A 13,918-nucleotide genomic window follows, 5' to 3' on the forward strand; every position below is an offset into this window, starting at 1 on the left:
TTCTGGCTTTGGGTTTACTGGCAGGCCGCAAACCACTTCACGGCGTATACTGCCGCCCAAAGTCCCCGGCCGGAAGTCCCCGGAGTTGGGGAAGGCTTCAGTAGAGCTGCTGGGAGTCCCAGCAGCTTCTACTGAAGCCTTCCGAGTAAATCGCCAGAGCGCCGACACCTCCTCATCTCCACCGCTCCCATGTTTTATTTGTGTTGCCATAAGTTAGTCTCTCTGCGTTTCTGCGCTGGGCTAATGCTAATGCTAATAATGCTAATGCGAGGATAATAAAATGGCGGCTTCACAAAACTTTTTGGGAGTTTTACGGGGCGTGGTTTGCAATCCGCCCAGCCAATCAGGAATATAGCTCTTTTCTCACAAGAGAGCCGCTCGAAAGTCCCTGCTCTCTAGCAGGGACCTTCGAGCGGGTAAAAAGGTTCGCATGAACTACTTTTAGTACCGGCTCTTTTTGGTGTGAACGCGATCATGAACTAAGTTCGCATGAACCTTTGTGGGAAAAGTACCGCAGTGTGAACGCGGCTTATGACTCATAGTTGTGGGTCTGCATGTTCTTAAGGCAAATCAATTGAATTATGGAACCTGCAAATCTCTCCAAAAAACGTTTCCAAGGATGTAATGTTTGAGTTGTGACAGAGGCGATATGCGATGTCGAAAAGATCACATTGCAACTACATTCAACTTTTAAAAAGGGAGTGGTTGTTTTTCTAAAAGTAATTACATTTTCCACGGATGCAAAACGAGGCCAAATAAGAACACTGCGAGATGCTTGGAAGCAAGAAGTGAATACAAGTGGTCATCCATCACTCTTGACACTAACTCGTTAACACTCAGTCTGTCCTCCCCCTTCGTCATCGACGACAATAGAGCAGATATTTCCCCTGGCTGAGTAACTACCAATAGACTCACAGCAATATATCAATTTAGTGAGCAGTAACTGACAACTATTGCTTAAATGCAGGACAGTGGATGTGAATGGTGACGGATGCAAAGTGGTGTAAGGCAGAGAAAGAAAAACCCACGGTGCAGACATTATCCTGCGAGATATCGAAGAAAAGCTGAACTTTTTTTAACGTGATTACTGACGCTACAATATCAGACTCCCGAATCTTACCTCCTGATATGGGGTTTTAGAGGAGGGAGTTTCATCATCGTTATCTCCCTACACGAAGCATGGTAGTGAACAACCTGCTTAGCTGCCCTCGTTACCCCCATCTGAAATGTGAAAAAGTCTCTCGATGCTTAATCCCCCTTACCAAAAACAAATAAAAATAAGAATCTGACCGGCAGCACATATTGCTTCAGCCCTCCGTACTGAGGTTATCTTGAAAAAGTTCTTGATTCTGACCAAGTTCATAAATACAGCCGCTCTTTGTGACTCTTCTTACTTAAGTCCCCTTGACATTTTTGGTGTGGGGTCTTTGTGCCAGGCTGGCGTAGTAGGCACACTGGGTGAGGTCGCATTGGCCAGTAGGACCTGAAGGACCGGTTGGACCATGAGGTCCGGGGTTCCCTGGCTCTCCCTGGGTCCCTGCCTGTCCTGGGCTTCCATCTTTACTGTAACCAGGCAGACCGGCTGGACCTAAAGCAGGAAGAAGAACAATTATGACTTAAAGGTCCCCGATTATACTGTCCTTCATCAATATATCACAGGTCTCAGATATATACAGAGCCTGTCTCTGATTGGCTGAAACACCAAACAGATCATTGCAGCATTACCCATAATCCCCTCTGTTTCAGCCCTGTTTCCAAAGTGCTGATTCTCTGTCTTACTTTAGATGAAAACAAGGAGCCCCTCCCCACGCCCCTCTGAGAGACATCTGGTTACAAAGAACTCAATGGAGCTCTAGAGGAGATTCAGGTGATAAGGGGGGGGGGGGGGGTTACCTTGTTGCTGATTGGCTAATGGTTACACAAGCCAGAAAAATCGTTATGACATCATAAAGTGGCCAAAATCTGATCGGCTCATTTTCAGACAGGTTTTTATAGAAATGGATCAAAAAGAGAGAAAATCTTTGTTCCTGAAACTTTCAGAGTCTCTTTCCACAGAGGGGACACATGTTGATGTAGAAGAGACATGAAGAAGAGGGGACACATGTTGATGTAGAAGAGACATGAAGAAGAGGGGACACATGTTGATGTAGAAGAGACACGGAGAAGAGGGGACACATGTTGATGTAGAAGAGACATGAAGAAGAGGGAACACATGTTGATGTAGGAGAGACATGAAGAAGAGGGGACACATGTTGATGTAGAGGAGACATGAAGAAGAGGGGACACATGTTGATGTAGAAGAGACATGAAGAAGAGGGAACACATGTTGATGTAGGAGAGACATGAAGAAGAGGGGACACATGTTGATGTAGAGGAAACATGAAGAAGAGGGGACACGTGTTGATGTAGAGGAAACATGAAGAAGAGGGGACACATGTTGATGTAGAGGAAACATGAAGAAGAGGGGACACGTGTTGATGTAGAGGAAACATGAAGAAGAGGGGACACATGTTGATGAAGAAGAGACATGAAGAAGAGGGGACACATGTTGATGAAGAAGAGACATGAAGAAGAGGGGACACATGTTGATGAAGAAGAGACATGAACAAGTGGATTTTGCATAATAGGTGACCTTTAAAGTGCAATGGGCCACATAGGGTGCCAGGTGGAACGCCATGCTCTAATCCACGTTCAAAATACTTAATTTTGTTGTGCTTTTAATGTAATGATGAAGGTGCAGGATTTGTATTAAAAAGCATCAACAGACTAATAGAGATTATTTATCCCATGAAATAAACCAGACCTAGCTGGAAATACCAAAGAGGGGCAACAGTTACACAGAAATTAGGATAATTCTGATCCCATAAAAAAAAATGTTTACACTTAAAAGTATCAATCTTTCCCTGGTGGTGTTTATCTTCATGTTTATGAATTATTCCAAGATCTGGACGTTGAGTTTATCGGAATCTGGGGCTCCAAATTGGGTAAAACCAACCGCATAATAATATTGTATACAAAGAGAAAGAGATGAATCATTACCTATGGGGCCGACGGGTCCTTGTTCTCCTCTGTCGCCGACTCCAGCTTCGCCCTTTTCTCCTCTTCCTCCTTTCTCTCCTGGAAGTTTGAAAAAAATATATGTTTTGTGATTTCTGCACATTCAAAGCTGTTAAATCTATTAATCAACACTTGTTACAACCTTGAGCGTGTGTGTGTGTGTGTGTGTGTGTGTGTGTGTGTGTGTGTGTGTGTGTGTGGTGTGTGTGTGGTGTGGTGTGGTGTGGTGTGGTGTGTGTTGTGATGTGGTGTGTGTGTGTGTGTGTGTGTGTGTGTGTGTGTGTGTGTGTGTGTGTGTGTGTGTGTGTGTGTGTGTGTGTGTGTGTGTGTGTGTGGTGTGTGGTGTGTGGGTGCACGTGTGTGTGGTGTGTGTGTGTGTGTGTGTGTGTGTGTGGTGTGTGTGTGTGTGTGTGTGTGTGTGTTGCGTGTGGTGCGTGTGTGTGTGTGTGTGTGTGTGTGTGTGTGTGTGTGTGTGTGTGTGTGTGTGTGTGTGTGTGTGTGTGTACCAAGCCTTTAAAGCTGTCTCTGCACATCTTTATTTGAGCTATCTCAGGGGGACAAAAGTCAACTTAAAATGCAAACTCCGCTGGTTTTAATGTCCAAACTAAATCCCCGTGTCTATGCCAGTGGTGCCCTGCCTGTGAACTCATGGAGGCGATAATATCGTTTGCAGCTCTGGAGTAAAATCGGATGATATCAGTTGGGTTAAAACATCTCGTGCATGTTTAATGGCTGCAGCACGGACCGGGTTTGTTTGTTTAATCTCTGCAGAAACCGCAGTGTGAAAAACAAGATGTGGTTTGATGGAGGGCGGGGGGTTACAGATTATATTTCTTGGCCAACCACTTCCTTGAGAGTCTGCTGGTTGCCTGGCAACCTCACGGTCATGACAGGACTTCAGGACATCGCATTTAGATGTAGTCAGTTCACCTTAAATAACCCATAACCCGTTGTGTTTACACGATTGGACATTTCAAACCTGCTCTTATGTATATGTATTCACACACACAGCGCGACATGTGTGTGCATGACATGCTAAAGATAGCCGTTATGACTGCGATCAGTAGTGCCAGTGAAACAGCTTTCTGCATTCCCAGAGACACAGATTGTTAACACTTAGCTACGTTAAAAAACTGTGTGTCACAACCTATGAATACACATCAGAATAAGACACTGAGAGGAATCTTATGGATGGTAGAAATACATGTCATCGAGTTTAGGATTTAAAGGTCCCCTATTATACTGTTTTTCATCAATACATCACAGGTCTCAGATATAGACAGAGCCTGTCTCTGATTGGCTGAAACACCAAACAGATCATTGCAGCATTACCCATAATCCCCTCTGTTTCAGCCCTGTTTCCAAAGTGCTGATTCTCTGTCTGTTACTTTAGATGAAGATAAGGAGCCCCTCCCCACGCCCCTCTGAGAGACATTTGGTTACAAAGAACTCAATGGAGCTCTAGAGGAGATTCAGGTGATAAGGGGGGGGGGGGGGGGGTTACCTTGGTTGCTGATTGGCTTACGTCGTTATGACATCATAAAGTCGCCTAAAGTGGATTTTGCCTAATAGGTTTAATGTAAGGACAGAGCATGAAATAAAGTGCTGTTTTAGTCTTTGTCCTACCTCTAGGGCCCAAGGGTCCCCTGGGTCCTTCTCCTCCGTTCTGTCCGGGCATACCAGACTCTCCAGGGGGTCCCGGGCGTCCAGAAGATCCTTCCTTTCCTGAAGAACCAGGGGGTCCTGGGCGGCCGGCAGTACTCTTCACATGGGCCGGCTGCAACTGAGCCATTAGGTAGGCCATTTTGGCTGGACACAAAAGAGAAGATTATTAGATTAGATTCCTTTATTGTCACTACACGGAGCACAACGAAACTCCAAGCATTCCCGATGGTGCAATCACACATAACAGACAGTACAAGTAGAGATGTCCCGATCCGATCACGTGATCGGGGATGTGATTTTCAAAAGATCGGAATCGGGAGAAAAAAATCGGGGATCGGGGTTTTTTTTTTTTTTTTTTTTTTATAATTTTTTTTTTTTTTATTTAATGTTACAAAACAAAAATGACCATGTTCACGTCTTAAAGTCATCCTGAGGACTTAGTTTTGGTTTAAAATTACACAACATCATGTATGTGTTGCTTCTTTTGGGCTTGTTTTCAGACCTGGTTGCTTATTTCTCTGAAAGCTGGCAACAGAGTGGGCGCAGTGTCTAATAGTAGCAGCAAGCTAACGAGAGGCTACGTTCAGCTGGTGGCTCGAGAGTCGGGACAGAGAAAATGTCAGGAGTTTGGAAGTATTATGAAATTGAAAGCGAAGGCAGTGTAACAGCCAGATGCAATGTTTGCAAGGCGGAGGTTCCGCGTGGTGGAAAGAACAGAGCTACGTTCAACACGACCAATCTAATACGCTACCTGAGAAACAAACACCAACAACAACACGGCGAGTACACAGCGGCCACTCGGGTAACGGCACTGAAACAACCGACACTTTCAGAGACTTTCAAAAGAAAGAGAAACTGCCCCAGAACAGAGAAAAGGCCAAAAGAATAACAGCCAAGATAGCTGCATTCATCGCGTTGGATGACCAGCCGTTATCGGTTACCTTTTTCTCTCTTAATGCATTGCATAAAGATCGGATCGGGAAAAATCGGTATCGGCAGATTATCAAAATCAAATGATCGGAATCGGATCGGGAGCAAAAAAAGGTGATCGGGACATCCCTAAGTATAAGTATTATGTCTTTTTATATACACATCTTACAGAAAGAAGAGATACATATAAAGCATTTCATCCTCACCGTCTAACTGTTTGGACAGCTCCTCCTGGATGAGGCGTCTCATCTGCTCCAGTGATACCGACTCTCCCTGACACACACACAAATTATATTTAACAAATGTATTAATACCTACATCTTACATCTGTGCTTATTACTGTAGCATCAACATTAAAGTCTCAGGACATTACAGGACAAGTACATTTACTCAAATACGTTGACATACTCGTACTTTACTTGAGTATTTATATACTAGTATTCTCCAATATGCTCAAACTCCACTATATTTCCTGGGCTGTGTGTACACATGTGTGAAGAAGAGTGATATTTCCTGCTTAACTTAATAAACCCAGTATTTCACGAGAGTACAGCATCTAAACATTAGCTCAACTACAACCTTAAATCCATAAAACAGGTATTTGCTAGTTTTTAATACAGAATTATGGTATTTTATGATACTATAATACTATGAAAGTAGCCATTTTGCTTACTTTTACTTTGATATTTGAAGTACCTTTGGCTTCTACTTCTACTTTTGTATCCAGGACTTTTACTTGTAATGGACTTCAGTACTTCCGTGTTCAGGAAACTCACCCTCTGTCCGGGGATGCCTGGGTTTCCTGAAGGTCCCTGTGACCCAGGAGCGCCCAATTCTCCCGGGGGCCCCGACATGCCCATCATCCCCGTGTGGCCCTTCCTGCCGGGGGGTCCGGTGTTTCCGGGCATACCTGACTCTCCTGAATGTCCTTTATCTCCCTTCGTACCACCGTCACCCTGATCACAGAAATTATACAGCTTCAGACTTCAAGAGCAAATCATTAAAAACTATACCGTAAAATGTTATAGAATAGAACCAAAAAACGGGCCGGGCACGCTGAAACCGCGCTGTAGTGGAAATGCGCCGCTAGATGTGTGTTACTCTGATTCATTTGGTTCCTTTTGTTGAGTCACTTAGGATACATGTGTTTATCTATTTTGAGCACATTTAAAGTACATATTCGACTGATCTTTTCCTATTGGTTCCATTTCTAGAACTCACCTTTTCTCCCTTGGTTCCACGATCACCAACTCTGCCTGGCATACCCTACAAATCACAAAAACACATACATATAAAGAACAAATCTCTTAATATAATATCATTATTCATATACAGATTTATGAGGTTCCTACCTGTTTCCCCTCTGGGCCGACCGGACCAGATGGACCCTGAACATCAAGATAACAGCTGGCGTTACCAACAGCCGGTCATATTTCTGAGCTGAATATAAAGTGTGAATAAATACTGTAAATGTCCCACTCACCGAGGGGCCTTTCGGGCCACTGAAGCCCGGCAGTCCGGGGTTTCCAGGCTCTCCCTTGTCTCCCCGGGTTCCCTGTGCAAAAGTACACACATCCTTTACTCAAGTAGAAGTACAGATATTCGTGTTTAAAAATACTCTGGTGAAAGTAGAAGTACTGACTAAACTTCTTTACTCAAGTCAAAGTAAAGAGGCTTTGAAGTGTACTTCAGTAAAAAGTACCCATAACTAGCAGCTGCTTTAAAGAGTACCTGACCTCCCTTTATATCAATAGAACAATAATGTCATTGTTAGCTAATGAATGTTTCCATGCTGAACAACAGCAACATGACAACGTTTCCATTGGTCCCTCTTCTTTAGAGAAGACCAGGAAGTGATGGATACACGGATCGTGTTCCAACCAATAGGCACGCAGTGACTCTAAAGAATAATGATCACGCACCAACACACATTCAGACTAAAGGAACCAGCTGTTTGGGAAATGAGAGAAGTAGAAAGTACAGGTATTTGAGTTCAACATGAGAGAAGTAGAAAGTCATCAGAAAAATAAGTAGTGGAGTAAAATACTGATACCAGAAGAATATATTTAAGTACAGTAACAAAGTATTTGTATTTGTATTTGTGTCCCTGTGTGACAGCAGAGAAATGGCCGCTCATCACATGTCATGTACAGTACGGCTCCTTACTGAGGATTCAGGAAGACTAACATTCAGCTGGGGTTCTTCTCAACATGCTACAGCGGCCTGGATAAAAGACAACTCATAAACCACTCTTGTGGCGGGACATGGCAGCTTGAAGAGATTACAATTCATATTTACAGAGGACACATGGGTCTGAAGACAAGCTGGAGTGAAGGAATGTATTGGAGAGTAAATGCCACCTTAGAGCAGGTTAAAAGTAAAATGCCGTTTCAATTTGAATTTTAAAGTTCTTAGTAATTTGCATTTTAATTGTAATTGTGACCTTAATAAGCACATTAGGCTACCTTTTATTTTAACTTTCAAATAACATACATGTTAATATTCGACACAATAAGGCAGGATAAGTCTTTGACGATTGTGTAATGCTGTTTTAAATTTCATTTTCTAATTGTTAGAACATTGTCACTTAAGTAATGCTTGCACAAATGGAAAAAAGCTTCATGGTTTACATCGCATTTTATGATATTCAAATTACTTAAAATTCAATATGTTGTCCACTGTAATGCAGGTTACTGTAAGTCTGAGAAGGAAATGTCTAATGCTGTTTGTATTTGTATTTATTTCATTTATTGTTATACATTTACATTTTTACATTTGAAATGATACAACTTAAAATAAAATGCTGACCACTTTTTTCTTTTAGTAATGTTTTTTTTTTATATTTAGGAATGTTGATGCTTTTAAGAAATTACATTTGCATTTTGAAAGTCCTCTGTGAGCTTCCATACTGACCTGTATATCGTTGAAACTGCCTCTTCTGCTTCGCTACCTCCTCCTCGCTCTGTGTGGTAAACATCTGACCCTTCCTCTAAACAAATCCTCTCTCCTCTGCTGAAATCTATCTCCATCTCCTCTCCCAGCCTCTCCGCCTCCTCCAGGCTATTTCTGATCATCTGCTCCCTCTGCCGACTGATTGTATCCTCGCCTCTCTGATAGCTGGCGGCATATCACCCACCCTGCAGTTAGTTACTCCTCTTCCTCCTGAGAAACCTTCCTCTAATCCAGCGGTGTCCAAACTCTTTTCACCGAGGGCCACATCCAGAAACATATACGAAGGGCTGGGCCGCTCACTGGAGGTGTATCGCTTCATAAAGTGACTTATAAGTGAGCAAAATCAATCAAATGTAGGTCAATTATTCTTGATACTTGAAGATGCTTTAAGAAACACAAAGACCTCTCCGTAAGGGTTTCATTTATTTAGGCTGGAGCCACACGAGGACGGTAACGCAAACGAACCGAATTCGATATCAAAAAAGTCTTCCGTCCACACGCGACAGGCACCAGGAACGTGTCCGTTCACACGAGACGCTGTAGTACATACGCCGGGCCCGTAAGTGGCGCTGTACTTCTACCAGAAAATACACCAAAAGCAGCGAAGAAGACTTCCCGCGCATTGTTGCCATGGTTGCGGACGCTCTGGCTCTTTTTCTCCCTCCCCGAGACAAGCGTGTGCTCCTGCTGTAATTCTCTCCGGTAGTCTCACCAGCAGATGAAAAACACCCACCTCCTTCCCGCCTCTTCCAAGGCACGAGGGGACCGTGCGGCAGAGTTTCCGTCAACATGTCCGTTAAAGTTTAAATCTTTCCGGACAAAATTAGAAAAGTGCCGGTCAAAGGTCTTCTTTGTTATTTATTGAGCTTTAAACAAATTGATAACGACTCTATATAATAAACACGGAGCCTAGGGAAAAAAAAAAGGTTAAGTGGGGGTGGGGGGGGAAGTAGTGTGAAAAATAAACACTATTAAAACTAACTATACAGTGGGGAAAGCCTTGGTAAAAAAGGTGCGTTTATTGGGCTTTTTCTTCACGTATATATATATTTCAGAAGTACAATATTAGACAAGCACAAGTTTTATTTGTGGGCCATATTTTATTATGCTTTTTTAATTAGCTGAGGCCGTTTCAAAATATAGTTTGGACACCCCTGCTCTCCCCGAAGAAGTGGATAGCTCCTTCTAGTTCAGTCCAAATGTAATATTCTCCTCACACTCAGGTCCCACTATCTCTGTGACATTCTATATCTATCACCTTGACCTCTGCCCTCCTCTCCTCCTCCTCCTCCTCCTCCTCCTCCCCTCCTCCTCCTCCCCCCGCCCCCCGCCTAGCCCCTGGAGCCAGTGTCACCCAATAAACTCAGTAATCACCGAACCCTCGGTGACTTTAATGAACCTCTTCTGTGAGCTCAGCAACATTTGAGAGTACATAAGGAGCTCCTAAAGCGTAATGAGGAATAGCTCTTGTGAAAGGGACACGTGTAAAGCTCATATTGACACAAGCAGCTGTAAAAATGATCAGAAATTAACAGAGTTGCGCAACGTACGCTTGCCTGACATACTCGGTTTTTAATCCAATTTCAAAATTATCTTTTTAAATGAATTGTTGGCAACACAAATGGTCTGCTCGACTGCTTGCTGATTTCAAAGTAAAGCTGTCCTGAACCCATAGAAGACCCAATACTACAAGATGTGAAAATAATTATTTTAAATGTATTATTTGTGAATATACTGTACCACTTTACCTTGTCATAAAACCGCCCTTAATCTGTAATCTATGCTCTCTACAAAACCACCAGCGATTGCTAGGTTCTGGCCACTCTCTAAAGTTCTGGTGATTAAATCTTCATTATTACTTGGAAGTATTATACCATTGGATTAGTTGCATTTTTCCATCAATGCCACCCACAGGTAATGCCAGGTGTAAGGGTGCCACGTTAATCCCTTTTATTCTTTCTCCTATCTCTAAATAAAGTCCTGGTTTTCCCCCTGAGACATGAGGCCATCGCTATCCCCAAATGCCCTTCATTCGGCATCATCATATAATTCAGACTCTGTGTCACCAGGGATTCGATATAAATAATTCTCTATAGATGCACTTATTAAATCCCATCATGCCGAGGCCATATTACACCTTGTTCCCTGTGAAGATGCTCTCCTCCCACCTGTTCCCTGTGCTTTGATATTACTTGGCAGTCAGTCAGTTTTCTTCTACTGGCAACAACACGGTGAACTCGTTCGACCCCGACCCCCCCACTGGGAGGTGATGTTCCTGCCAGGTCAGGACAACATTTACTCCCATCTTTCATCATCAGGTGACAGCTCATCTCCTCCAGAAATACTTCACACCCTCCTCTCACCTTCAGATACATCCCACACACAGGCCCTGCAGGCTCTATTTATTCTATTAGCTCTCCTGTATTAAAGTATGGAAGCCCTGAGAGGCAAGTATAAGAAAAAAACATGTTTGTGATCTGAATGTTGTTATTTTTTCTCCTGTGTGTACGATTTAAAAACAGGTGAAAAAAGTTGTTTGCCAGGATAATATTTCTGCTACCCTTTTGTGGGTAACAGCTAATGTTGATGTAATACTCATGTGGCCACAAGGGGCTGAAATTCACAACTTCACCAATAACACAAGGGTACTTCTTCCAGGTTAATTGCAATTTCTACATGCACTCAAAAACAAGATACATATGTTGCGTGTTAAAGTTATGTAACATCAAATACATTTATTTCTTTTAAAGAAATAACTATTCATCAACGTTAATATTTTTGTTACTACTCCCATGTAGGATATCTTGTGGCCAACAAAAATAAAAGATTACAACAAAAACTTATTTTTTCCCACATTATTATTTTTCACCTATTCTTAAAATCATAAAAAACATTAAAAAACAGATTCCTTTGATGCGGACAATAGATCAACAAAATGAGTTGTTGGCATTTCAGGACTTCCGTACGATTATGTTCACCCGTCATTGATTTGTTTTGTTATTATTTAAAGGTTGCAATGTGGTGAAACAGTGCAGGTGTTTTGGTGTTTCTATTGTATGTCCAGCCATCCACGTGTCTGTTGCATAATTTAAGATAATGTAAGACGTAAAAAATACTCACAGGAGTTCCAGGGAGTCCTGATTTCCCCCGATGGACCCGGTTCACCTGGCTTGCCCTGGGATGGAGAGGGAAAAACAAAACAGACAGGATGAGAAAAAGTGATGCGTGAGGACAGCAAGAGAAACGAACTTGAGTGTCTGTAATCTATCCGTCTGCCTGACACCGTGCTGTTTCTCCTGGCTGCAGGTGACTCAAAACGACTCACCGGCTCTCCCATTGGTCCACTAAGTCCTTCTCTGCCTGGAGTTCCCATAGAGCCCTGCAACAGAAACACACGGTGTGAGAATGTGAAGTACATTTACTCAAGTGTTGTACTTAGGCTCAATGTTGGGGACTATTAAAGCAGTATTTTTTTTCATGCCACTTTCTACTTCTTACTTTCAGATTTATATTATGAGCTAATACAAAATATAAATCGAATAGACGATGACCTCACCACCTTCAAAAAACGCACAAAAACTCACCTCTTCAAACCGGCTTTTAATGTGTGGTTGTTGTTTTATTGCTCGATTTTAATGTGACTTTTACTATATTTATTTGTTGTCCTTTTTTTACTACCTTATTATTATTATTATTATTAACAAATAACTAACGGCAAGAATATCTGGCAGCATTAATACAATTATTCTTATTAGTTCCACCATTATGAGCGAGCTGCTATGAACACATTGATGCACCTGGAAATGCATACAGAGTACAGTACATTTACTTTTGGTACTTAGGTATATTTTCATGCCGATACTTTTGTACTTTTACTTAAGTAGGATTTTGAAAGCAGGAATGCTACCGGCAACAGATTATTTTTACATTTGGCAGTGCTACTTTACTTAAAAGGTGCTTTTATGCTTATGTAGTGTCTCCACTTTAAAGAGTCCTCTCCCGCTGATGTTCAGGTGTATATCAGTATGTAGTGTCTCTACTTTAAAGATTCCCTCTCCTGCTGATGTTCAGATGCATATCAGTATGTAGTGTCTCCTGCTTTAAAGAGTTCTCTCCTGCTGATGTTCAGGTGTATATCATATGTAGTGTCTCTACTTTAAAGAGTCCTCTCCTGCTGATGTTCAGGTGTATATCAGTAATGTAGTGTCTCTGCTTTAAAGAGTCCTCTCCTGCTGATGTTCAGGTGTATATCAGTATGTAGTGTCTCTACTTTAAAGAGTCCTCTCCTGCTGATGTCAGGTGTATATCAGTATGTAGGTCTCTACTTTAAAGAGTCCCTATCCTGCTGATGTTCAGGTGTATATCAGTATGTAGTGTCTCCACTTTAAAGAGTCCTCTCCTGCTCATGTTCAGGTGTATATCAGTATGTAGTGTCTCTACTTTAAAGAGTCCTCTCCTGCTGATGTTCAGGTGTATATCAGTATGTAGTGCCTCTACTTTAAAGAGGTCCTCTCCTGCTGATGTTCAGGTGTATATCAGTATGTAGTGTCTCTACATGTCTCCATGCTTTAATGTTCAAAAGCTAATTATTTTCTCATACTGTCTGTGCTGCAGCACCTCTTTTCACCCTCTGTCTGAAACCAGAGGCCAGTCTGCTCTGATTGGTTAGCTGGCCGGCTCTGTTTGATTGGTCAACAGCTCAAATATGTCCCGCCTCTTGGGGAAAACTCCAATAGGGCCTCTTTAAGTTCTTCTTCCACTACTGCTCTTTTTTAATATGAAAACAAAAAGACTTAAACATGTGTCGTCTTTAAAGCTCGTGGAGGGAAACTACAAGCTTTAACATTTTAATATTTATTGGAAAACAGCGTTTACCGTGAGTTTAATCTCGTTCTTTTATTCTGAATGGAGGTGGGAAATATATTCTTATTTCCTGAGTCATGCTGCAAGAACCTTTTGTCTCTAAACCCCGTAGCAGCACGATGGTTTCATGATGTTATTTCTTTTGATGAAGTGTTACATCCTGCCACCAGACAAACGGGGGGACAGAAGTTCTGCAGCCTTCAAATGTGTATGTGAGAGGGATTTCTGGTGTCTCTCTGTGAAGATATATGGTGCAAGACTTCCGCACAACTTAAAAAAAAGTGATTAAATACTGTGCTGCACATTTTGAATTCTGTCCAAGACCTGCTTTAATCTCAGGAGGAGTTGTATCTGCATTCCCTCCATCACTTGAGGATTGGCTCCGGGCAGAAATATGATTATTCACAGAGACGGGGTGAGTTATAAATGGATTCTGCATTAGAAAGCAATG

At 42.3% G+C, this 13,918-nt stretch overlaps 1 protein-coding gene across 1 annotated transcript in view; it reads right to left on the reverse strand.

The window, feature by feature from the left end:
• Window positions 1-241: 241 nt before the first annotated feature.
• The window catches only part of col22a1 (collagen, type XXII, alpha 1), a 97,742-nt gene continuing 84,065 nt past the window's right edge, over window positions 242-13,918 (reverse strand). The window contains 11 exon segments of the mRNA XM_034094905.2: window positions 242-1,588; window positions 3,040-3,117; window positions 4,684-4,866; window positions 5,859-5,925; window positions 6,429-6,608; window positions 6,874-6,918; window positions 7,005-7,040; window positions 7,136-7,207; window positions 11,725-11,751; window positions 11,753-11,779; window positions 11,930-11,983. Of these exon segments, the coding sequence (XP_033950796.1) occupies window positions 1,395-1,588; window positions 3,040-3,117; window positions 4,684-4,866; window positions 5,859-5,925; window positions 6,429-6,608; window positions 6,874-6,918; window positions 7,005-7,040; window positions 7,136-7,207; window positions 11,725-11,751; window positions 11,753-11,779; window positions 11,930-11,983 (963 nt within the window). The 3' untranslated portion in view covers window positions 242-1,394.

This window comes from Pseudochaenichthys georgianus, chromosome 11, assembly GCF_902827115.2.
Source record: "Pseudochaenichthys georgianus chromosome 11, fPseGeo1.2, whole genome shotgun sequence".
Taxonomy (NCBI): Eukaryota; Metazoa; Chordata; class Actinopteri; order Perciformes; family Channichthyidae; genus Pseudochaenichthys; species Pseudochaenichthys georgianus.